The sequence below is a fragment of the Phaseolus vulgaris genome, chromosome 9 (assembly GCF_000499845.2).
Source record: "Phaseolus vulgaris cultivar G19833 chromosome 9, P. vulgaris v2.0, whole genome shotgun sequence".
In the NCBI taxonomy this organism is placed as follows: Eukaryota; Viridiplantae; Streptophyta; class Magnoliopsida; order Fabales; family Fabaceae; genus Phaseolus; species Phaseolus vulgaris.
Window position 1 is genome coordinate 15,528,242 of NC_023751.2, and position 25,910 is coordinate 15,554,151.

The 25,910-nt window shown below is 33.1% G+C and overlaps 3 protein-coding genes across 5 annotated transcripts; 2 read left to right on the plus strand and 1 right to left on the minus strand.

Moving 5' to 3' along the window:
* The first annotated feature begins 2,252 nt into the window (after window positions 1-2,252).
* Window positions 2,253-9,174, plus strand: LOC137820173 (uncharacterized). The gene is made up of 5 exons (XM_068624060.1): window positions 2,253-2,621; window positions 2,794-5,417; window positions 5,560-7,296; window positions 7,865-8,120; window positions 8,201-9,174. The coding sequence occupies exons 2-5, from the start codon at window positions 2,868-2,870 to the stop codon at window positions 8,755-8,757; spliced, it is 5,100 nt and encodes a 1,699-aa protein (XP_068480161.1). The 5' UTR covers window positions 2,253-2,621; window positions 2,794-2,867; the 3' UTR covers window positions 8,758-9,174.
* A 7,001-nt stretch (window positions 9,175-16,175) lies between these two features.
* On the minus strand, window positions 16,176-17,836 carry LOC137821503 (molybdate transporter 1-like). The gene has a single exon (XM_068626125.1). It carries the CDS (start codon window positions 17,797-17,799, stop codon window positions 16,423-16,425), a length of 1,377 nt encoding a protein of 458 aa, XP_068482226.1. The 5' UTR covers window positions 17,800-17,836; the 3' UTR covers window positions 16,176-16,422.
* Window positions 17,837-19,323: 1,487 nt separating this feature from the next.
* Window positions 19,324-24,638, plus strand: LOC137821502 (uncharacterized). 3 transcript variants are annotated; one of them, XM_068626123.1, is made up of 9 exons: window positions 19,324-19,489; window positions 19,682-19,914; window positions 20,439-21,099; window positions 21,413-21,612; window positions 21,708-21,952; window positions 22,254-23,150; window positions 23,429-23,590; window positions 23,873-24,110; window positions 24,231-24,638. In XM_068626123.1, the coding sequence occupies exons 1-6, from the start codon at window positions 19,328-19,330 to the stop codon at window positions 22,946-22,948; spliced, it is 2,196 nt and encodes a 731-aa protein (XP_068482224.1). In that variant the 5' UTR covers window positions 19,324-19,327; the 3' UTR covers window positions 22,949-23,150; window positions 23,429-23,590; window positions 23,873-24,110; window positions 24,231-24,638. The 3 variants fall into 3 exon arrangements, with proteins under 3 accessions (XP_068482224.1, XP_068482223.1, XP_068482225.1); XM_068626122.1 differs by having other exon boundaries at window positions 19,326-19,489; window positions 19,643-19,914; XM_068626124.1 differs by having other exon boundaries at window positions 19,326-19,489; window positions 19,643-19,914; window positions 21,512-21,612.
* The last annotated feature ends 1,272 nt before the right edge of the window (window positions 24,639-25,910 follow it).

The following is a 25,910-nucleotide window of genomic DNA, read 5'->3' on the forward strand; positions in this document are numbered from 1 at the left end:
ATAGTGTATGTGTTCTCGCTAGTGTGTAATGATACCATTATTTCATTGTAACATATGTGACAGCATTAATGAAATATGTTTCTCTTGCCTTTGTTCGCAGAGAGACTTAATCAAATCGTTCCTATCATTTACCACCATCGTCAACCATTTTCCCTCCATATCCTTCATCTCCCATATGAAACGATTTTATATTGTTAATGGGATGTTACCTGAGTTTCACATGATAAAGTATTAAAATCTCATTAACCATTAGGTTTGTGTCAAATTACATTTTCCTTACGTTGACTTCGTTGAAGATTAACTATTAAGAACCATAATTCTTTTACCTATTATTGTTGAGCACACTCTTCCTTCTAACTTTTTGTAGAACTTTATTAGACATTTGTCTCCATAACAAATGACTTAATAGAGTGACACTATAGACGTTAGTGATGTCTGTTAGAGATCCGACATCGACTAGAGATTAAAGTCTTTCATTGTATATAAGTGGGTGCAAATCTCAACCTCATGAGCCGGTTTTATGGAGTTGAGTTAGACTTAAAGTCCACTTCGTAATATGGTATCAGAGCATTTCGAGCCTATCCTAGCGAGTATTTGTTGGGCTTATCAGACCACCCGCTATCGGGCCGCTATTGGACAACCCATAATATATAGTCTCACGCACGAGTTGGCAGTCTCAGCGTGAGAGGGAGTGTTGGAGATCCCACATCGACTAGATATTAGAGCCTTTCATTGTATATAAGTAGGTGCAAACTTCAACATCATGAGCCGATTTTATGGGATTGAGTTAGGCTTAAAGTCCACTTCGTAATAATGTCAACGTCCATTCCCTTGATAACGCCATCGGATGATAGATGACAAATTTGTCAAGCTCCATCATGTAGTTCTTGAAGCCTACCTTGTGGCGGATCGTCTTGCAATATATTTGTCATATGCTGACCTTAACACATGCGTCAACATACCATCTTGTATGTTTTGGCTTCATCAAAGTTCATCCCATATAGATTGTGTTCAATCCAATTATCGTGTCTATATGTCCATTCTTAACTTTCAACACAATAATTGCAAACTTTCTCACAACCATTGTCGCTTGGTTAAAAATGACTATTTGGTCAATCACTCTCTTTTGGATGTCCCTCTTCCTTACCAACATGACACTTAACCATAATATTATTATTATTATTATTAGTTCAAATTACACAATTTTGGAGTCCTTGGAATAAGTTATTCATACCTTGGTGTTTTATGGCAACAAATATTCTTTGATATTTTCTATCCAGTTTTTTAATGTTAACCGAATGTTCAATATTGAACTAAATGAATTATTGCTGAATACTTTCTATAAAGGCAATGTTCACTGATAATTTTTGGTAGTAAATGTTAACAAATGGAGAGGGTTATGAAGTTTCATGAGAGGTGAAAGCTTGAGTTGCTCAAATTCTTTTAAAAGTGAAGAGAATAAAATAATCAAGAGATTCTAAATATGATAATTACTTGTATAACATGATAGAGACAAACCCAATTTAATTAACCCATTAAGGAAAACTTACTATTTCTTTAATCTTTTTAGTAAAAATTAACACCAATTTCATGAGAGATATAATTCTTATACGAATCAATCACGTGGAAGAGTTTTTTTTTTTGCAAATGTTTCAATCAACTAACCATTTGTAAACCATTTTAAATATAATATATGATAAAATGATTTTAATTATGTTTTAGTTGACTAATACCATATAAAGTTTCTATACATGTAATCACAATATTACTATCATACTATTTATTAGTAATTTTTTTTAGTTAGACATGATTTTGATTCTATAAAATTTTACATATTAGTTATACTTCTTATAATTTGTTCTTCTTAGTTTTAGTTTATTTTTTCATTTTTTCATCAATAATTAACAATAGTCCCGAAGATGTTAAAACCGGGCTATTATTAGTTAGTAAGGAAAAATCAATAAATAAAAATGAGTAGAAAAATAAATAAATCAAGATTTATGTATTTTTTTAATTTATAAAAACATATTTATTTAACACCTCTTGAGTTTTGATACAAATTTATTTTACTTTCTATTTTCTCGTGAATAGGCGGTTGCACAAATCCTTCCTATCGCGTGCAACCTCTGGAACGTTATGGACTCTTCGTTCTCTTCGCGTAAATAACTTTAATCCTAGCCGTTCCTATCACCATCACACTTTTACAAAAAAATCAGTCCCATTTTCTAACTGTACGCGTCGAGCAGGCGATTGTGCCCCATGCAAGGGATTTTCAATCAAGTGGATCTCAGAGAGCCACGTGTCGAGCCAAATCAGTGTTTAAGTGTTTTCGTGCTATTTACCATTTCCATCAGTTATTATTTTCAGTATTTTTTCAATCTAAAAACCCTTACTCGCCAAACCAAAAGAAACCCTACTTCTCGTGCGTCTCTCGCGGGTTTTGAAACAAAATATAAACACGTAGAAATCGAAATTGTCGGTGAATTTAATTTCAAAATTGAGGATTCCATTGGGGGTTTTAAATCGCTTGGGCCGGATTCAAACCCTAATTCATGTTTCGCGATCGTGATCTCCGAGGTTTGGGGAGGAATCGACTGCGTCGTGGTGTGTTGTTGGTTGAGGTATGTGTGTGATTTTGTTATGATTTTATAGCTAATATGTGTTTTTTATGTTTTTCTTTTTTTTTTATAATGCAATTGGTTCAGTGCGTGGTGGAAATGGTTATTATGGTATTAGCTTTTGCATTGGTTGAGGGATTTTTTTTGATTTTTCATGTGGTTGTTGTCGTCACAGATCTGAAAAAGCGAACAGTCATGTATGATGGAATGTGAACATTGTAGAGTCTCGGTCTGTTCTGCTTATTGTACATGGAAGATAGAGAGGAAAGCACCCATGGTACTGCAATTCCCAAAAAATCGAGATCTTTGGATCTGAAGAGTTTGTACAAACCAAAAGTGAGAAAAGAGAGTCCAGAGAAGGGCTTAAAGAGGAAAGGGAGTCATCTTGGGGGTGTTCATGAGAATACGAACAAGAAAAAGAAGACCAGAAAGGAAGTGTCTCTAAGTAGCTTAGAGAATGCTGATGTTGGCAACAAGAAGGTTGTCGATGAAGAATGTCAGAAAGGGCTTGGGTCTGGCTGGCAGGATTTGTGTGAACAAAAGTTGGAGCCAAAGCAGGGATCAGGTAGCAATACTGTGCTGAATAGAGGCTCACTATGTTTTGATGAAAATGTTCACATTCCAAAGCGAAGGAGGGATTTTGTGGGGAGAAGGAAAATTGAAGTTGGTCCGGCACCGAGATTGGCTGGAGAGTCTAGTAATACAGGTGGTCATGGTGAACAGATACTTAAGTTAAGTAGCAATGTTTTGGACAGGGGGATTGAGTCTTCAAAGATCAAACACAAACGAGATTTTGATGAGTGTAAGGGAACTAAGAGTAAATCTGCTGTGAAGAGTGGCGATTCCTCCTCAAAGAAGTCACTGAAGAAGGACAGAAAGCAAAAGGCTTTTGCTCCAGATAGAAATAGGGTTGCCACCGAAGTTAAGCCTCCTATTGATAGTAGTAAAGCATCTGATTACAAGCAAAAGGCTGTTGCTCCGGATAGAAGGAGGGTTGCCAAGGAGGTTCAACCTCTGATTGATGATACTAAAACATCTGACTACAAGCAAAAGTCTTTGGCTCCAGATAGAAATAAAGTTGCCAAGGAGGTTAAGCCTCTGATTGATGATAATAAAATATCTGATTATTTACGGGAAGATGAGGAGGAGAATCTTGAAGAGAATGCAGCAAGGATGCTTTCTTCACGATTTGATCCAAATTATGCTGGCTTTTGTTCAAGTAGTAAGCCCTCTACATTGCCATCATCAAATGGGTTGTCCTTTTTGCTCTCTTCTAGTCGGAATATTGATAGTTGGGCGTCAAAGTCTCAGTCAGGTTCAGAATCAGCATCAGTTGATACTGCTGGCAGAGTCTTGAGACCAAGGAAACAATACAATGAAAAAGGTCGTTCCCGCAGGAGGCGACATTTTTATGAAATTTCATTAGGTGACTTAGATAAACATTGGATACTGAACCAGAGAATTAAGGTGTTTTGGCCTTTGGACCAAATTTGGTATCATGGTCTCGTTGATGACTATAACAAAGAAACAAAGTGTCATCATATCAAATATGATGATCGAGAAGAAGAATGGATTAATCTCGAAACAGAGAGGTTCAAGCTCCTGCTACTTCCAAGTGAAGTTCCCGGAAAAGCTGGGAAAAAAAGAGCGGTAAGGAAAAATAAAAGCTCTGGCCAGCAAAAGAGAAGCCTGTCCAGCAAAGAAAGGAAAATAAGAGATGTGATTACTGAGGATAATAGCTGTGGTGAAAGCTGTATGGACACAGAGCCTATAATCTCTTGGTTGGCTCGATCTTCCCATCGGTTTAGATCTTCTGCCTTAAATGGGGTTAAGAGAAAGAAGAATCCTATTACACTTCCAAGTACAGCCTCATCTTTATGGAATGAAGCTGTAAAAACACGGAGGTGCTTAGCTGAGAGTTCCCCAAGGGATGGTAAAAGCAGCCTTTCCAGAGATTCTGTATCAGATGATAAATTAGGTGATAACTTTGGGAGGAAGTCTCCATTGCAAAGCTTCAGTTGCCCTAAAGATGACAAGCGACCTATTGTCTATTATAGAAGGCGGTTTCGGAAGCCAACCCCGATGTCACCTCATATTTCTGAAGATAAACATGTTAACACAACTGCATCCTGTTCCATTTCTTTTGATCCTGTGGCTCAGCTTATGGATGTAAAAGAGTCCAATGATGGGAGGGGTGAGATAGAGGGGCCATTGTGTTACTTACATAATGGGGGGGTTTTTAATTTTTTTTTGGAAACAGGTTCGGCAACATTCAAGTTTGACTTAAAATATCCAATACAATCGGTGATGAATGACTCGTTCAAATTAGAGAATTTGTGGTTATTCCGTGCTATTCTGCTACTTCAGTATGGTACAGTTGTGACCCTGTGGCCAAGAGTTCATTTGGAGATGCTTTTTGTTGACAATGTGGCTGGGCTGAGGTTTTTACTATTTGAAGGCTGCTTGATGATGGCTGCAGCCTTTATCTTTTGTGTCCTTAGGTTATTTCATCAACCTGGTGAACAAGGGAAGTATATTGACCTGCAGTTGCCTGCTACATCTATCCGATTCAGGTTTTCGAGTGTTTATGGTACAAGGAAGCCTCTTGTGTTCACATTTTACAATTTCTCCAGAGTGAAGAATTCGAAATGGATGTATTTAGATTCAAAACTTCAGAGACATTGTTTACTCAGTAAGCAGCTCCATCTCTCTGAATGCACATATGATAACATCCAGGCGCTTCAAAATCAATCTAGTGAGTATCCGATTACTTCCATCAGAGGCAACCCCTTAGTCAAGGTACTTTCTTCAATTTTGTTATGTTTTCTGATTGGTATGCCCGTCCTTCATCTCATTTCAAGAATATGTGTGCTATATTTAAATAATGTGCCAAGCTCCCAGTCACTGCTATTTGAGTCGTGTTGGTTTTTTGCATGAACAGGTCATGCAGAAGAGGATTAGGCCAGGGATTAATATTATGGGTGTTTCCAGAGAGTTATCTCAGGCTGACACCCTTGAATATTCTGATTCTTGCAAGAGGAAGATTCCTCCATTTTCACTTTGTTTTGCTGCTGCACCTACATTTTTTATTAGTTTACATCTGAAGTTGCTGATGGAAAAATCAGTAGCTCATATAAGCTTCTGTGATCATGCACTGATAGATGATGAGGAAGACTTTGGTTTGATGACAGATGACTGCTCTAGCATTGATGATTGCTCTAACGGGAATGCAGAATTTAATGTGAAGAAAAATATGATTGCTTTGTCAAAGGATGCGGTGCGAGGTGGATTGACTTGTGCTGAGCCAGATTTATTAATTAGTCCATCTAATTGCAGTGATCAAATTCTTTCACAAAATTACCAGAATATTGATCGAAGTGCTGATAGAACTTCCATATTGGATCGTTCTGAGAGGCATCGCTCTGTTCAGTTACCAGACTGGCAAACATGTCATTTTGACCATTCTTTTCCTTCAAATCCTTTATCTGATAAGATTAAAGCCAATGATGATTCTCATACTTTCCTGTGCGATTTGAGTGTCCAAATACCTTCTGTTGATCAATTTGAGAAACCTTGTGATGGTGATTTGCGTGATGCTCAACACTCTTCTGAGTTTTCCTGGAATGCAAATGGAGGGGTCATTCTCAGCCCCAACCCAACTGCTCCCAGAAGTTCTTGGCATCGAAACAGAAATAATTTCTCATCTTTTGGTTTCCAGTCTCCTGGGTTGTCTGATGTGAAGGGTGATTCTCTTCACAATGGTTTTAGCAGTGGACCTAAGAAACCACGGACACAAGTATCTTATTCAGTGCCTATTTCTGGGTATGATTATAATTCAAGGCACAGAAGCCATTATCAGAGACAGAGAGGGTTGCCTCACAAGCGAATTAGAAAGGCTAATGAGAAGAAATCATTGGATGCTGGTAGGAGTCCCGAAAAGAATCTGGAGTCCTTATCTTGTGGTGCAAATGTGTTGATTACCCTTGGTGATAAGGGGTGGAGAGAATCTGGTGCTCGGATTGTGCTAGAATTGTTTGATCATAACGAGTGGAAACTTTCTGTAAAACTTGCAGGTATTACAAGGTATTCATACAAAGCACATCAGTTTCTGCAGACTGGATCAACAAATCGTTACACTCATGCTATGATGTGGAAAGGAGGGAAAGATTGGATCTTAGAATTTCCTGATCGGAGTCAGTGGGCTGTTTTCAAGGAGATGCATGAGGAATGCTACAACCAGAACATCCGTGCTGCTTCAGTTAAAAATATACCTATTCCTGGTGTTGTCTTGATAGAAGAAAATTATGATAATGAAGCTGAAGCTACTTTTGTTCGTGGCTCTAAATATTTTCGACAAGTCGAAACAGATGTAGAGATGGCTCTGAATCCATTGCATGTCTTGTATGACTTGGATAGTGAAGATGAGCAGTGGATTTTGACTATTCAAAATTCTGAGAAAGATAATGGTTTCTTGCAAGGGATCTCTGATGAGATGTTTGAGAAAACAATTGACATGTTTGAGAAGGCTGCATATGCTCAGCAACGTGATCATTTTTCTCCATCAGAAATAGAGGAACTGACGCTTGATGTTGGGCCCTTCTGTGTAACCAAAATCATTTATGAATATTGGCAGCAGAAAAGGCAGAAGAAGGGAATGCCTTTAATACGGCATTTGCAGGTAAATTCTAAATGATAACCTATACCTATGTAATTTTTTTATATTACTTCTATTTTAGGAATGTTACTCATCTTGGTACTGATTAATGACATTTTGTATGATATACTAGCTTTACACATGAATAGGAAGGGGGGTTAGAGAAGTGGGGGGGAAGAGATTTTAATATGTGTGGCAGTGGATTGATATTTACTTATTTACCGTAGTTGCACCTATCATCAGCAAGCTGAAGGCCTGCGTAAGTAATGCTAAGTGTTTTAATTAAGTTGTTACTATATATATATCACTTGTTATGTGTTGGTTTATTTAGGATGATGGTTGATGTGAGTGTTTTTTTTTTTGCTTGAATGTCTCTAGGTGGAAACCATTTGGGCCTCTAGTCTATATTTCTTCCTATTGATTGAGATGTATTTAACATTGTGATTTTGCAATTGATTGTCTTAATGTATGGTTTTGTTATCCAATTTACGTTTTGTTTCTTTTCAAGATTCTCTGTTTCTTTTAAGCACCTGATATTTAGGCATGATATTATGGTTGAAAATTTACGCCTATTTTTTAATGCTTTGTTCAGCCACCTCTATGGGAAAGATATCAACATGAATTGAGAGAGTGGGAAGTTGCCGTGACAAAGAATAATATTCCCATTTCTAATGGGTGCCTGGACAAGGGTGTGCCTTTGGAGAAGCCAGCTATGTTTGCTTTCTGTTTGAAACCAAGAGGTTTGGAAGTACCAAACAAAGGATCAAAACATCGATCACAAAAGAAAATTTCAGTCTCAGGGCATTCAAACAGTATTCTGTATGAACAGGATGGATTCCATCCTTATGGTGAGTATTTGATTCATGAGATGATTAACATTTTGAACAACTTATGTACTTCTCCTTACATCTGTTTGGTGTGTCCTCAGGACGAAGACTCAATGGGTTGGCATATGGTGATGAAAAGTTTGCATTCCCAGGGCATAATTATGATTATGTGGACGATTCCCCATTGCCTCAAATCTCTCCGATGTTCTCACCACGCGATGTTGGCAGCATGGGATATTATTCTATAAACAACCGTTATGAGAGAAATCATATACCCAAATACAACAGGCACAAGTCAAGGAAATTTGGATCATTTGGGTTTCATAATGATTCCTATAGTCAGAGAATTTCATCTTCAGGGAAGAGAAATGGGGATAGTAGATGGAATGTTGGCTATTATGACTTGGCAGGACACAGGCAGTACCTGTTGGATGGTCCTCAGAGACATGGGATTGATCAAATAGATACACAGCTCTATGAAATTAGAATGCGTGATACCTCGGGTGCTGCTCAGCATGCTGTTAACATAGCCAAAATGAAAAGAGAGAGAGCTCAGAGATTGCTTTACAGAGCGGATCTAGCAATTCACAAGGCTGTGGTTGCCCTTGTGACTGCTGAAGCAATGAAAGCTTCTGAGGATTCGAGTGGTGATGGGTAGATAAGACATGAATATCTGGCTCTGATAACTTCATGGATCCCTCCAGTTTGCAATTCAACTGCATAGGGGGCCATTAAGTAGACTCAGCAGTGAGTTTACCAGACAAAACAATTGGTTCGACCTTGTCAATGGCTGTGGCCTATTGTCATTATACTGAACTTCAAGTCGTGAGAGCTGAAATCAATGGGACGGAGTAGATTTTGTTGCTTCGAAGTGCAATTCTTTTGCACTGTTTGCCAGCACCTTCCCCAGCTATGCCTAGTTCAGTAGTTTTGTTGCTCTGATCTGCATGGTATGGATCTATGGAATTTTGGCTGCCTATATTTTGTACAGAATTTTTTCCCCTTGACCTCAGTTCCAAATGTTAAATATGAAAATAGAAATCGGCCAAATAATACAACACCAACTTGAATGGAATTGCAGTCCTATTTATGTCAAATGGGTACATAATTCGCAAGTAACACAATTACCCTTTTTTCTCAGCACAAGGGCCATCGAAAAAAATTGTCTTGCAGGCAAACCAGTTTATGTTTCGAGATTATATTAGTTAATGTTTTTATATCATTTAATCCAGAATCTTCTGAATAAAGTTGTATGAAGGATCTTTTTGACATTTCTTATGGTGTATGGGTATAGGAAAAAAACGTAGAGATGCAAGAAGCAAGTACTTTAAATGTATAATTGTTTAGAAAATATCTCTAACATAAATGTTTGCATTATTTAAATATTTGAATTCATTGAACCGGAAGTTTTCAGTTTGACTTTCCAGCGAATAATACATCAGATTTGACAGTAAGGTTAACAAAGTAAAAATAGTTTCTCAACATGTTTAGCTAGATTCAGTCCAGTTAAATTCATGTATAGTTGTGATCATGGTTTAAAAAGTAAGTAGTTATATACAATTATAACTGAACTTTTATACCTTTTTTTCTTCAATAAAGTAATTTTATTCGAATTTCAAAATAAAAATTAAGAATCGATCCAATCCAACAAAACTTCTTATTTTATTTTAATATAGCACTACTATATATTTAAAATTTATTAGCAACTAATAAATATACATCAATATATCTGTTGAATATATAGTTTTATAATTTGATAGTATTGTAATTATATACAATTATTAAAAACATGATAACAAATTTGCATTGGAGTTTTAAGCTACATAGTTATGTAATTTATATATGAAAAAGAGAGAAAGCTTAAATTAGGCATATAACAATAATTATAAAAAACATGTTTTTTTTAATTATAAAATGTTTAATCATATATTTTAAAATGATTAATTTTATAAAAAAACTTTCAAAACTAAATTCATCCAAATTGGAAAACATTAATTTGATTTTATTTAGATTTTAAGTGTACGTAAATAATATATTTGTACTCTAATAGACTGACAGGTTTAACGCAAAAATAGAGCTAATTAAAATTTGGTTCAGGAAATGAAAATGAGAAATTGTAGTGTATCCATTCTTGCACCTTTTGTTGTGTTCCTAACGTAGTATTTCACTTATTTTATACATGTTTGTTCTCAATTGAAGAAACAACTGTTCCAAAACATAACATGGATGAAGGAGAATGTTTCTGTAAGTGTTTTGTTCTTACTGGATTTTTCTACCGTGTTATTTTTGGTTTTTCATTTTTTGACTTTTTTAGGTTTCTTACTTTTCAATTTTGACATTTTTTTGTTCTGTACCATATTAATTCTATGCACCCTATATTTTTTAAATTTTCAAATTATCCTTGATTTAAAAATCTGGAATAATAAATATAATTCAAAACTAAAAAAATACATTGCGGACAAAAACTCCAGAATACAAAATTGATAAAAAAAAATTTGGAATTAAAATATGTGTTCTAGAAATTCAAATCCACGAATTTTTTTAGATAAAAATTTTATCTATACCATCTTTTTTATTTAAGATTATTTTTATCATTACACCCTCTTTTTATTTAAGATTATTTTTATCATTTTCAAAGGATATTAGGTGTATTTTGAATAGGATATTAGGTGTATGATGAAATTGATATCGTACAAGAGATAAATTGCCTTCAATTTTTGAGTTTTTAACATTTTGATTTGAGTGGACAAACGTATTTATATGATTATATTCAAATCAATTTTTATCTAAATAAATGAAATTTAAGGTGTTTTCTATTTATATATGTCGAGTCTTTGTTTTTATGATCAGTTCTAAATATCCTTTAATCATAATTTATAAATATTTATTATGAAATACTTATTAATAACTTCGTTAATTTTATATGTTTTGTTCAAAAAATTATTTATAATTTAATATATTGTTCAAAATATTCACACTCGATAGTATAATCAACACCATCATCTCCCTATTAAATTGTAAAGATAATCTAGAGAAATGATGACGAGATGACATCATGAAAAAGTTTCGATGTCTCGTTTTTTTTTTTTCAATTGTTTTATGTAACAATTGTTTTATGTTACTGTAACCTTTGTCCATTGAACAAATGAGTGTGACATAAGTCAGTTCAATGAGATGTAAGAAACAATTGTTTTTAGACAAATGTTTGTTTGATGTCATTTTCTTTGTATATGCTGCATCCATGATTGAAATGTTACATTATGACTTTAAAAAGAACATAATGAAGAGAAGGACCAATTCATTTCAGATATGAGTTATGTTCCAAATTTGGTCAAGACAAATAAATGCAGATAAAATAAAATTATAGGAAGAAGGATAGAAATAAATAAACTTTATTCTACCATTACACATCAAATGTATGGTGCAGATACTATCAGCCATAGACACAAAAATATGACAAAATCTTAAAATTGTAGAGCATGGCTATATTACATATAAAAGTTAATGTAAATACAATAAAAAAATCAATTTTAGAGATTGGTTGTTTTATTAACTAAATTAAAATAATTTTAAAAATTTTAAAAAAATTTAGTTTCTAAATTAATTTATATTATTGTTAAATAGCTTTTAAATTGATGATTAATTAATTATTAAAGTTTTAATTATCAATTATTTAAATTTTCTAAATTTGGTTGATAGCAAAAATATTGGTCGGTAATTAGATAACAATTTAAAAATTATTTAACAATAATAAAAATTAATTTAAAAATTATATATTTTAGTTTTTAAAATAATATAATAAATAATTATTTTTTATCTTTAAAATTTATTTTTATTTAATAATTTTTTTTAGTAATAGAGATATATGTTAAAAAAAATGAGAACTAAAAATAAGTACGAATCATTCTGAACATAACAAAATGTTTTAGCTTATGTAGCTATTGCGGTATACCAATTCCTATTTAAAGTTTAAAATAAAGGCAAAAGGAAGTAATTATTAGAAATATAAGAGGGTTTTTTAATGTCAAACATGAATATTCTAACACAAGCAGGTACTTGTGTGGGTGATTTTAAGAGTTAAGAAATTATATATTTTTCATATTCTTTTTTATATACTTGTTTATTTAATAAAATTAATACATGATCAATTATCCAAGACACTAGATTAGTTTAGAATATATAAATAAAATAAATTTCATCTTATAAATTGATTTTTATAAAAACAAATTAATTTAAAATCATTTTTTAATATATTAAAACAGTTAATCTTTATCTTATTTAAAAATTAATATATAAAAAATGGAAAAATTTAAGATGACTTTCTATTTAATGAAAAAAAATTATGTAGAAAGTTAATATATTATTAGTAAAATTATTAACTAAATTAATTTAAAAAACTAAAATAATTATTTATTATTTGACTAAATTATAAATTATTTTATAAACTTAAAAAAGTTAATGATATTTAAAGTAATTTTTATATAATCATTAATTTGACATTTTTATTTTTTTTATGTTAGAAAAACAGGATTTTTTAGATACGGTTAATATGAAAAAATATTTTAAATTTTAACTATTTATTATTTTATATTTTAAAATAGTAATAGTTAAAGTTTTGATAACAAATTTAGATATTAATTTAAAAATTATTTTATAAATTTTTATTAATAATATAATGATTTTAAATATAAATAATTTAATAATTTTTAAAATAGTATTTAATTTAGTGTTAGTTTTTTTTTCTAGATTTGATTGTTATTTAATAATTTTATAGTAGTAAAATTTTTATTCCACATTTGATTAACTTTTGATGGATCTATTGCATAACTTGTGGGACATTAACCATTCTTCTTTTACCTTCCTTTGATATTGTGTTTTATCTTGTTAATATTTTGATCTTAATTTGCAACTTTTACGAAAAGTGGATGAACAGAAGAACCCTAGGCCAATCTAGCAGAGTAGGAGATAAACTATCTTAATTTTTAATACGATTATGGCCATTTTAAGTGGTTAATCTTTCATTTTGACCATATCTCTCAAATCATATCACATACCCATAATCTTTATTCTTTTATTCCTCTCCTTCCAAGAGTGCATGATTATCACTAAGAGAATGGGTGAAAGCAAAAGGTCTATTCATTATGTATAAATAATTAATGAGAGATTTTTTATGGTGTCCATAATTTTTTTTTTAAAATTTTAGTACTGTTATTTATTAATTCAAAATATAATTATAATAAAACTTAGATTTTTAAATAAAAACTTTCATGTTAGACATCATTATGCAACTCGACATCATTTTAGTTATGTTGACACCTCAAGTAATTACAATCATTTGTTATCACAAGACAAAAGAGAGTATTATCACTACAAGAAAATCATGAAATAGAAACCAATTTTTAGAGACCAAAATAATTAGTTGTAATAGTAACTAAATTAGAGACTATTTTAGAAACTAAAAAAAAATTGGTTTCTAAATTATTTTTTATTATTGTTAAATAGTTTTTAAATTGGTATCTAATTAGCAACCAAAATTTTGACTACCAATTATTTTAGTTTCTAAATTTGGTAGCAAAAACATTGATTGTTAAGTATCAATTTAGAAACTATTTAACAATAATATAAACTAATTTAAAAACTAAATTTTGTTTTAGTTTTTAAAATGGTCTTTAATTTAGTTATTATTGCAACTAATTATTTTGGTATCTAAAAATTGGTTTCTATTTTATGATTTTTTTTTAGTGTATTAAAAAAGAAAAAAAAATATGAAGATTTATAAATTGAAAAATTATATTTCTCGTCTAATATGAATTTATATTTTAATAAAATGATATATATGATTAGTTGAGTTCGTTAAACTATAAGAAAAAAACATGTGTGTGATATAGTGGAATGTGGCTACCTTTATTAGTCCATTTTAGCATGAAAACCCTAATCGTGTTAATAAATAAAGAATCTTCATATAAACAATTATATTTTAGTTATCTTTGACGTGTATGAGATAATAAAAACTATAAAAGGAGCACAAAATTTATACTATTAGTAATGGTTAGTTCCTTTTGTTGGAAATGGTGTACGTCATGGCATCATTTTTTGGATATCAATTCTTTAGCAAGATAAATAAAGGTCTAGCTACCCTTGTCAAATTATAATCATTCAATCATATCAAATCTTCTCATATAAATGGGAAAGGTGTTATAGTCTATTAAAATTATTAAATAACAATTAAATTTATAAATTAAAAATAATTAGTTATTATTTTACTAAATTAGATACTATTTTATAAATAAAAAAATATATTAATATTTAAAATAGTTTTTATTCTAAATAAAAATTTATAAAATAGTTTCTAAACAATACAAGAAAATTATCAAATAGAAACTAAATTTTAGAGACCAAAATAATTAGTTACAATAGTAACTAAAGTAGAAACAAAAAATTTCATGTTAGTTTCCTATTATTGTTAAATAGTTTTTAAATTGGTATCTAAAATTGGCTACTAAGGTTTTAACTACCAATTATTTAGTTTCTAAATTTGGTAGCAAAAACTGGTTGTTAGTTAGATACCAATTTAGAAACCATTTAACAATAATAGAAACTAATTTAGAAACCAAAAATTTATTAGTATCTAAAATGATATTTAATTTAGTCACTATAGCAATTAATTATTTTTTGTCTCTAAAATTGGTTTTTATTTCATGATTTTTCTTGTAGTGAAATTTGTATCTAACCATGAATTACCAAGGTTTTAGCTACTTACTACTTTAACTCTAAATTAGTCTCTATTAGTCTTTTAAAGATTAATTTATAATCTAAAATATTAGTAATTAAAATCTTGGTAGCTAATTTAGATACCAATTTAGAAATTATTTTATAATTTTTTTATTAATAATATAAATAACTTTAGATACGAATAATTTGTTAGTCTCTAAAATAATATTTAATTTAGTCAACATAATAACTAGTCTCTAAATTAAATATAAACTAATTTTAGAGACAAAAAATAATTAGTCACTATATAGACTAAATTAAATATTATCTTAGAGACTAAAAAATTCATTGGTATCTAAAGTATTTTCTAATATTGATAAGATTTAAAATTTAATTTCTAAATTGGTATCTATTTAGTTACCAAAGTTTTAGCTACAAAATATTTTATATTCTAAAATTGTTAGCTAAAACCTTGGTAGCTAATTAGATACTAATTTAGAAACTAGTTTATAAATTTAGAAACTACTTTAGATACTAATAATTCTTTAGTCTATAGAAATATTTAATTTATTCAATATAGTAACTAATTATTTAATTTAATCACATTTTTAAATAAAGTGGCGCATGCCAATGACGATTTCAACTTTCATTTATGGTACGACTTTGGTGTCCATTCAGCTCAGACCAACCGTCGTGTCTCTGTCTAATGACTATAGTCATCCCTTTATTACGTGACTTACCCAAATTCATAATTAATTAATTTTTACCCATTTATGTAATATCCATTACAAATTGCATCATTTAGGTGAAAAAACCTATAAACATGACCTAAGAAAGTGACAAACCATCACAACTAGATACTCACCATTTTACACGTACATTAGAGTGATTGATCATTCTTAAAGGAGGAGACATGGAAATATACACATTTTTAAAGGTGGAGTGATTGATATGAATTTTCAACTTGGTTCAACTAAATGTCGTCTTAGATTACCTCTAAAGTTATTTCTACAAGCTTATAATATTCTGATTAGTGCATAGATCCTCTGACTTGTATGCATTTGATCAAGAATTTTTGAACTTCTAGACCTTTTGTTTTAGAAGACTGGGATTGAGAGGTATTAGTTTGTTTCAAAGGTATCTTTAGTTGTTAATTGTTGACTTGATATTCGTTTATTTTTAATAAGTAATTTTTGATAAACTTTCGAGAATTTACATTCTTTAAATGGAGATTTTGATTGTTTTTTGTTTTATTCCGTATAAGAATTAAGCTATCTTGATTCATATTTATTTATTTTTTGATATTTTAAAATAAATAAATACATTAGAGACATATATGTGACCAGATAAAATAAGAGCCATAGCAAAACCTGAAGCACAAGCTACATTTATATTCTTTCCTTAAAAGTACAGTACATGAGTGAAACTTCTATAGTTGCCTATCAAATCCCAAAAAAGCTAGAATAATTGGAAAAAAGAAGAAGAGAAACTTGCATGAGAAGCATTTATTGTAAGTCATGCAAGTATTTACACTACAACACACTAATAACCCATTACAAGCAAGCAACAACATATATAGATAATGATATATAATAATATCCTAAGTTTTTCTTCACACTGGTTCATTGGGGTCTTCATGCTTCCAAATAGCATTAAGTGGTTTACCATTGGTCCAATCCCTGAGCCTCAGAAGCACAAAAACAATCATCCCACACAAAAATCCAAGAGCTGCACTGGAACCCACCAAAGAAACTGCAGTGCAAACAAGCATAACAAAGGAATCTTGTTTGGTGTTCATGTCCCTAGAAGCCATGGCTAGTTCAACCCCAGCAAACAACAGCAACACCCCTAATATCCCCACCGGAAACTGGTTGAAAAAGTGAGCCAAAGAACTCCCCAACACAAACCCCAGCACCAATTTGGCTGCACCAAGAAGTGCCACACACCCTCCACTCCTCCCTCCAAACTTGTACTGCCCCGCAAGCCCACCTGCCCCATGGCAACATGGCATGGCCCCAAACCACCCTCCCACAAGGTTCATCAGCCCCACAGTTACAGACAACGATGTCACTGAAAAATCCTTACCCGGAAACAAGTCTGATGAGAGCTTACAAACCGCTATCACAGAGTTCAAAATTGACAATGGGAGTTGAGGAACAGTACCCTTTATAAACCCTTGCCTCCATGCATGTCTACACATTTTCACCACCTCTATGGAAGAGGGTCCAAATTTAAACTCATGCATAACCCTAGGCCTTCTTACAAAAGCCATAATCACACCCAGCACAAACACCAGAAAAGCAGAAGGAAGGGAGAAAAAAACCCTTCTCATCGTCCTCATTTTACTTCTAACTTGGGTTTCACGGCTAATAACTACTACTTCTTCTTCTTCTTCATCTTGTTCCTGACGAAGACAACGGTCTTCCTCAGCACCATTTACAGTAACAATGAAACAAACACATACTACAGCGAGAATCAACCCGTCAAACCCAAGCCAGTGCCTTTTCTCCAAGGATGCGGAGTTGGGGAGATCCTGCACTTTCCTCACATATTTGACCGCGGTCAACGCGAAGGACAAGCCCTGTGCGAGCTGAATTCCCCTCACGACGCATAAGGGAATGAGCTTGTAAGCTAGCTGCATGAGTCCTGTGAGTCCCAGCACCAAGAGGACAGCTCCGGTGAGGATCCCGGAGGCCATGATCTCGGGAATGGAGAAGGTGGGGTCCGCGAGGGCGACGGCGGCGATGGACTTCATTGGCTGGACGGGCATGGGGACGCCGTAGATGGCGCCGGTGACGATGTTGTAGAAGCCAGTGAAGATCAATGTGGTGCCGAGATTGAGGTGTTTTGCTAGGGTTAGGGACAGGACTATTGGTATGTAGGTGCCTAGGTCACCCATGGCGCCGTTGAGTTCGGACCAGGTGGAACGCATAAGGAGGTTGCGTTTGACTCTGTGCACGGTGGAGCAACTTGAGGACGGTGGTGCCATGGAAATGGAATGAGAGCGTATTGGGTAAGCTGAAGAATGATGCATGAGAAGGGTGAAAGGGAATGTTTTTATACGCCTATCAAACCATGTGTTTCCATTTCAAATAAATATTTTTCTTATTTTATTGATTCCTTTGTCTTAACTTTTGTGCGATGCAATCATATTTTTCGTTAAATGAAATGTGTGTGATAATTTATGTAGATAATCAGGTATAATATACATTATTATTAGAATTATTTATGAATAGCTATACTCTATTTATCGTTTTTATTAATACAAGAGTTTTACTTTACTCTCTCGTATTTTTTTATTTTCTATTTTTTTATGTGATGACAGATGATTGTTGTTAAATGAGGTGTCCGCCTAGCTAACATGCCAAGTGATATAGTGATATCTAAATGAAACTTTTTATAAAAAAATAAAATTAATGTAATTATTAATTATAAATTATATTTGGGTTATCAAAGGTCGTGATCATTCTCAAAATGTCTTTTGTTCTACAAACATGTTGGGAGAAAGAAAAGTATTCCATATATTAATATATGAGTGTTTCAAATTCACTTTTAAGGCTTTGTTTGAAAGAGGTGGGAGTGTAAAGAGAAGGAGAAGAAGGGAAAGATATTCGAAAGTGAATTTTAAAACAAATAAATTTTTTATAGTTGATTTAACTAATGTGACTGAAAAGTACATAAAATAGAATTATTTAATTTATGAAATATCAATGTATTTAATTTTTTAATAATAATAATAATAAATAATATTTATATTTAGATACCAATTTAAAATACTAAAAAAATTTAATATTATTTATAAATTTTTATTTACAGATATAAATTCGTAGATAAATTTAGTATTACTTATAAATATTATACACATATTTAAATTAGTAGGTAAATTTAGTATTATCTACTGATATTATCATAGAATATATATTTACAAATTTTGCATTGTTTACACCCACGAATATATATTCAAAAATAAATAATTTCAAAAATGTTGGGTGCAGTAAGGAATTGCTAACAATAATCTAGGACGACAACAATCACAATTTGACGGCTACAACAGGGACAGCGACACTATGAGAAAGTGAGTGCAGGAAAGAAAAGAGAATAAAAAACAAAAAACTTGAAAGGCTTATGACTAGTTTTGTCTTTTACATCCCCATGGGTTGTATAGTAAACAATGGGGTGCAAAAGCATTCTCCACCATACTACAAACGGACTTAGTAGGCCCATTTCAACAAGAAGCAGAGTTCTTATGTTAGACTGTTTCTTTCTGCACCTCCATAGGTTCTTCTTCTATCCATCAAAAAGTGAAAATACCCTTTTATCCTTTTCGTGCTACCGTAGCTTTTGGATTATGTAATCCGGAAACTAAAAAAAACTTCTAGATTACATAATAAAAAAATTAATCATGCATCTGAAAAAAAAAAATTTCGAATTATATAATCCAGAAGCTAATTACAAATTTGAATAAAAACTTTCAGATTACGTAATCTGAAATATTATAGAGAGGTAATTTTGAAAATATGACTATTTATGGAGTTGAGAGAAGAATATATAGAGTTGCAGTAAGAAACAGCCTCTTTGTGTCGCTACTCTGTCAAAGAGTTCTTGTTTCACTCCCTGAGTTCACTTCTTGTTTATCCCGAAAGCATTGCATCTGCTTCGTTGACGCGAATGCGACCAAGGTAAACCAAATTTCCCCGTGAAGAATTCTTACTATTAATGTTACACGAATTCAGTGGGTTTAATTTTGGAGAATGTGGATGATAAAATTCATTAATTGGAATTGAAAATGCATGATAGATGTTGAGTTGTTGATTTTGTTTTGGGAATGTTAGATGCCGAGAATGGAGGACATTCTGAATCTTCCTGTGCAGGACCCTCTTTGTACCGAGTTATCTGCTGCTTACATAAATTGGGTTAAATTGGAAGGTGGTCGCCAAGGTGGTGACGATATTGCTCTCATTCCTTTTGCCAGAGTTGATGATTTTGTCAAAGGGGAATCTTCCAATCCCGAGTGCCCTGCGAGTTTTCGCATAGAATCAAGAAGGAAGAGAGCTGAAGGAAGCATTGCCAAACCAAGGGTTGATGGTTACCTTGAATACACTCTGTAAGATTAGTTTTCTTTCAATTCAAACTTACAATACTTACTATTTGTTTAGTTTAATTTCTATGTATGGTTGGTGTAGAAGTAAAATTGGGTTTAATTTCAACCAATCAGGAACCATGACGGATGTGAATTTTAAGATAGTTATTCTAGAGGCCAACAAACTTATCATAAATGCCATTTGAGATTGGATGACAATATGGGTCTGTTTGGGAGAAATTTCTCTATAAACACTTATTGGCTTGTGGATTATGCTAAAATGCATAAGCTAATCTGTAGAAGCTATCTCATGAAACTTCTCTAATATTTTTTAACTTAAGCATAAGCTAAATTTTGCGTATGTAATTTTTTTTTTTTCTGTTGGAAGTTCTTATAAAAACTCTCTATTTATAAACTATTTATTCATTTTTCCGTCAAATTGTAGATCTTTTTGTTTTTATAGTTTATGCGATTTAAGCCTCAGTTGACTTAAAACATCTGAACGGATTTAGCTAATTGGCAATATGAAACCATGCATTGATATTTAGATACTGGTGTTCTTATGGTCCTGAAGACTACAGAGAGAGTGACTCAGGTGTAGGGGATGGTATGAGCACCAAGCCTGTTTCAGGGAAGGGGAGCAGGCCGGGGAGGCGTCACATGATGAGGGGGTGCCTTTGTCATTTCACTATTAAAAGACTGTACACCAGGCCCCTCCTTGCGCTAATCATATATAACCAAAGAAGGCATGTAGATAAATCAGGGGCACCATGTCATGGATTGCTTGACAGGGATGCCGTGGGGACGAGAGCTATGTATGCTCCTCGAATTTCTGATGACTTACGCCAGAAAGTGATGTCTATGCTTTATGCTGGAATGTCTTTGGACAAGATAATACAACATCATACAGAGGAGATGCAGAAGCAAGGTGGCCCCCAAAACCGTGATGATTTTCTCACTCGAAATGATGTGCGTAACATGGAAAGGACTATTCGTAATTCTTCACATGAGCTACACGAAAATGATGGATGCAGTGTAAAGATGTGGGTTCAGAGGCATCAGAAGCATGTTTTCTATTTTCAAGATAACTCAGCTTCAGAACCATTTGTGTTGGGTATACAGACAGATTGGCAGCTGCAACAAATGCTCCGTTATGGAAATAATAGTTTAATTTCCTTTCATTCAGGTTTTGGCTTGAAGAAGCTCAAGGTATTGCACATTGCTCGTGTTTACCTTTTCAACCGAGGAACTTACATTTTATTACTAAGTTATCTGAGTCAGGACTAGCCAAAGGGTATAATTTTTAGCTTGTTTAGATGGGAAAAGGGCATGTTTAGAAGAAACATATATTGTACATCTTGAATCTGTCTCGGTCATTAGTAATAACCAATTTCAGCAATATAATGATGAATAACACACACACAACTAGGCCTTCTTTAGTTATGATTAAAAATTTGTTATGTCAGCAGAATATTGCAGGACTTTAGAATGTCTCATACGTGTTTTTTATTGTCCCTGACAGTATCCTGTATGTTCTTTACTTGTTTTCAATTCATCTCAAAATGCAATTCCGGTTGCCTGGATCATCGCCTCATCTTTTGTTGGTAAATCTTTTCATAAGTGGATGGTATTGCTATCTGAAAGATTACGAACCAAGGATCCCAGATGGAGGCCTGGTGCTATTTTGTTGGATGATCCATCTTTGCACTTTTCTATCATAAGGTAAAGAGATTAGTGTGGTTCTTTTTAGTTTTGTTAAACTTTTCTTTAAGAGACCCACCTGAATAGCAAATGGAGTGAGATCTTGCTCATTGCAGAGAGGCTTTCCAGTGTCGTATCCTATCATGTGCCTGGCATGTTCGCCGTACTTTGATTAAAAAACTTCTCAAAAAATGCCGCAACTTTGAGGTGCAACGGGAGATGTTTATGCATTTGGGATGGATTCTGTACTGTACAAAATGTGGGCCAAATGCTATGGATTCTGTTGAAGAGTTTATGCAAATTTTTGTTGACCAGTGTTCCTTTATGGACTATTTCAAGAACCATTGGCAAGCTAGTATAGGTATTGTTCAATTGATGATTCATTTTGTATTCATTGAGGAAATATCTGCTCTTGCTGTAGTAGCCACACATCATAATCAGTTTTGATCTGAAACACTCTGATTTAGATTTTATATCCAAATTCATTTCATTCTGTCTCACCTCCAGATAAGTGCCTTAGTTTTTGTTGGGTAATAGTTGCGTTACTGTTTGTACAACTGACCAATTATTTTCATTATGATTAGGGGAGTATCCAGTCGTTTGAGTATTTTGAGAATTAATACTGTTTCTTGTTTATCGTGGCACTGTGCTTTCTCATGCAGATATGTGGATTAATGCCATAAAGTCATTCCCAGCGACAACACCTGAACCCCATGCTGCAATAGAATCCTATCACCTAAAATTAAAATCTGTGCTTCTGAAGGAGAATTATGGTAATTCCTGGCCAAGAGTTGACTGGTTAATCCATGCTTTAACTACTGAATTTCTCTCGTTATACTGGTTGGATCAGTACAGTTTAGAGACAGGGTATTTTGAGAATCTACAGGGCAATTCTTACACCTCTAATGCTTGGCATCATGCTCTTCATATTCCTGATGTTGACGTGATGCTGGATGAGCAAAATCTCCATCTTGCCAAAGTTTTATCCCAGACTGACAGAAGCTTGGTATATACAGTTTGGAATCCTGGTTCAGAATTTTCACTTTGTGATTGTTCCTGGTCTAGGCTGGGAAACCTCTGTAAACATGTCATCAAGGTGGCAAATTTCTGTAGACATCGGCAGGTTGTGAAACCATCATTGTCTGCTCAAGTTTATAAACAGGCTTTGCTCACCCTTTTCGAAAATCCTCCTAATGATCCTTTAGTTCTGGACCATACCATGCTACATGTGGCCCGTTTGCAACAAGACATTAAGGCCTTGGAAGACTTTTCCAACAGTGGATTGCTGCAGCCTATATCTCCTGATTTAAGTTCTCAAATGGCTGAAAATCCTCTGCTTTTTCAACGCATCCAGTGACTGGCCCATTTTGAAAATAGATTGACTATGTTTGGGTAGAAGCTCAATTTTATGCTTATCCACTTGAGGCTATGTCGTGAGTTGTTATCCTTGGGTAATCAATTTGCAAGGATAAAAATTGATGTAATATTGCCTTAAAGGAGAAGACTTTTTTGCAGAAGTATCTCTCTTGAAGTGCTACATATGGTCCAAGCCTTTCTTCGTATGTAACTGTTCTTTTATTGTCTTGTTTTTTTTTTGGGTGGGTGAGGGGCGGGGCGCGGCTGTTGGGGTGGGAGCGTTGCAAGATTTATGTTACTAAAACTCGTTTAGGAATGTGTCGTCGGTTTTTTGCTTATACATTTGTGTATGCATTGTTTCTTTCAAGTAGGCTAAAAGATTATTGACCTTCCAAATACAGCTTAGGGTGGAGTTTGACCCATGGTTACTGGAAGTTTGAGGAAGCTTCTCTAATGCATATTTGACGCTGTTATCTGGCAGGTTAAATATTTGTCAGATGCTTTCACTACTTTGGGGAGGATGAACTCCAGCTTGCCCAAAGAAATGAAAAGGAAGGAACAAAACAGTCAGGGTCTTGTTGAGGTTCTTAACATGCATTCAGACGTTAAGGTGTTTTGCAGATCAAACCATCATGCTATCTGTGTAAGCAATCAAATCTAATATAGAAAAACTATTTTAATGCTTTGCTTTATTTCCACTATACATTGTTTGTGTGTGTACAATAATGACAACAAGGTTTGAATTTGGAACCTCATACAACCCTCCTAAATCCCCTACTGATAGGCTAAGCATAATGGGTTATAATCTCTATAACTCTATATCACTTAGTAAATATTTCTTTCTGGTGTTCCTTTTAACAATCCTGAATGTTCTTGGTCTTCTGACTGCTCTAATTGGGAATTTCATCCATTGTTTTTGTATCAGCGTGCCCTGAAGGTAGCTACAGACAATAATCCAAGTTCATGCTATGCTACAGAATTGAGAAAAAAGTTATTCATGCTTGATGATGGGGCTATGTAGATATTCCACGACTAGATGCATTTCCCTCTGAGCTTTAAGTTGCTTTGAAATCTACATCGTTGTCTTCATGTTAATCTTTCAGGAGTCCTTTGACTTCTGTGCTACAATCGCCAACTCTGTGGTGGTTGCCTGGCACCTGCATGTATGGGAGTCATTCAACTTGTACACTAGTTGAACAGGCATTTTCATTAATTTCATATTTGATTCTCACCATACAATATTTATGGATTTGATATGTCTCAATTGATTCGATGATTTTCAGGGCGTGATTGTTGAAGTAGATTTTCATGTGGTTCCCAGGCTCCCCACAATTTCGGTTATGGTCTCTTGGTTGAAGATACACAGGTGATAAATCGTTAAATCTCACATAATAAAAGGTGGAAAGAAATGTATTAAGAAAAGACATATGCGCAGGCAATTAGCCCATCCACCCTACTTAAGTTCAACAAGAGCATCATTGAAAGAGATATTACAATCTCAAACCAAAATAGAATTCTATGGTTGAGGTATCAACCATTTGCACAGTTTCATATCTGTTGAAATTTCTTGTTACTGTTTTTCTCCCTATCCAAAGGGAAACGCTCATTTGGGAGACTTTTGACTGGTTTAAGGTTTTTCTTAGAATTTATCTAAAAAGTGTAAAAAAGGTGAATTATTTGGGTATCTTAAATTTAAGAGGGTAGCAGTACATTTGTGTCCTAAATAAATCAATAAAAAAAAATCCGTTCCTTATTAAACTAAGAATGAAAAATAAGTAAGTGTTAAAGGAATGATCAAAAAAGGAATCATGTGGATTATTATCAGTGACGGTAAAAGTTAATATCCTTGATATTTTTTTCTTGCATCTGACTGATAAAGACATGTTTGCATATCACGCCATCCAATAAATTTTCTATATCTCTGAGCTCCTCGGTATATGAGACAACGATAGAATTGCATGAGTAATATTTTGTCGTTATCCTAAGATACAAATGGCAATAAGTATGATTGAATGTACAACCAAAACTAGAAAGTTTGTCAGATTTTTTCCGTAAGTTACACAATCTTGTATAAAATATAGTTGGACGAAATCGTAAGAATTCTTACGCAAACCAAAACTAAGACATTTCTTGTGTCGCTAACTTGTGGTAAAACAATTTCCATTAACAAACCTTAGTTTGATTTCACGCATCTGCATAAAATTGTTGTGCATAAGTTAGTCCTGATTAAAATTATGTAACGATGCTTGTATGCATATAAAATAATTGCAAGTATTAACTAAAGAAATTAATTATAAAAGTATTTAAAGTAAAATAATCTTGTTTCTCATACATTTTTTACTTTATTCATGATAATATTGATCTGTTATTCCTTTGAAATGTTGTTATATAAGTTTTTGTATCTGAAACTTCCTGCTTGAATGAATATTCTATTTCCTATCTCTTATTTTTCTTCATAACATGGTATCAAAAGCTTTGAGTTTCACCGTGGCTTTTACCCCTTTTTCTTCCGCAATCTACTCTGAAATTTTTTCTTCCTCTTCCTATTTTCTTCCTCACACCTTTAATACACCAGTATATCCATCAAACTGGATGAAGATAACTTCCTGTTATGATAGTAACAAGTGTTTGCCCGACTTGAAACTTACCAAGTTCTTGGAAACTCAAGATTACCCTACTAAATTTTTTTCCACTGAGCATGCTCTCGATAATGTCATCAACCCAGAGTTTCTGCTGCATGAATAAGACCAGTTGCTTATTGCGTGACTACTAGTTTCCATGAGTAATCCCCTTCTCATTAAGGTGGTTGGCCTCAACACTTCTTTTTCATATATGGAATAGATTGTGTATCTACTACTCAAAATAGAGCCAAGATCAAAACACTCAAGAATGATATATCTATATCAGTTTATTTGCTTGATATCAAGTAATATGTCGACTTATCAACATGACTTATCTTTACT

Coding starts and splice junctions, on each gene's coding strand:
- LOC137821503 (XM_068626125.1), bottom strand. CDS start 17,799: ATGGCACCACCGTCCTCAAGTTGCTCCACCGTGCACAGAGTCAAACGC.
- LOC137821502 (XM_068626122.1), top strand. CDS start 19,328: ATGACTATTTATGGAGTTGAGAGAAGAATATATAGAGTTGCAGTAAGA. Junction 19,490..19,642: donor TTGACGCGAATGCGACCAAG/GTAAACCAAATT, acceptor TGGGAATGTTAG/ATGCCGAGAATGGAGGACAT. Junction 19,915..20,438: donor GGTTACCTTGAATACACTCT/GTAAGATTAGTT, acceptor ATTGATATTTAG/ATACTGGTGTTCTTATGGTC.
- LOC137820173 (XM_068624060.1), top strand. CDS start 2,868: ATGGAAGATAGAGAGGAAAGCACCCATGGTACTGCAATTCCCAAAAAA. Junction 5,418..5,559: donor GAGGCAACCCCTTAGTCAAG/GTACTTTCTTCA, acceptor TTGCATGAACAG/GTCATGCAGAAGAGGATTAG. Junction 7,297..7,864: donor CTTTAATACGGCATTTGCAG/GTAAATTCTAAA, acceptor TGCTTTGTTCAG/CCACCTCTATGGGAAAGATA.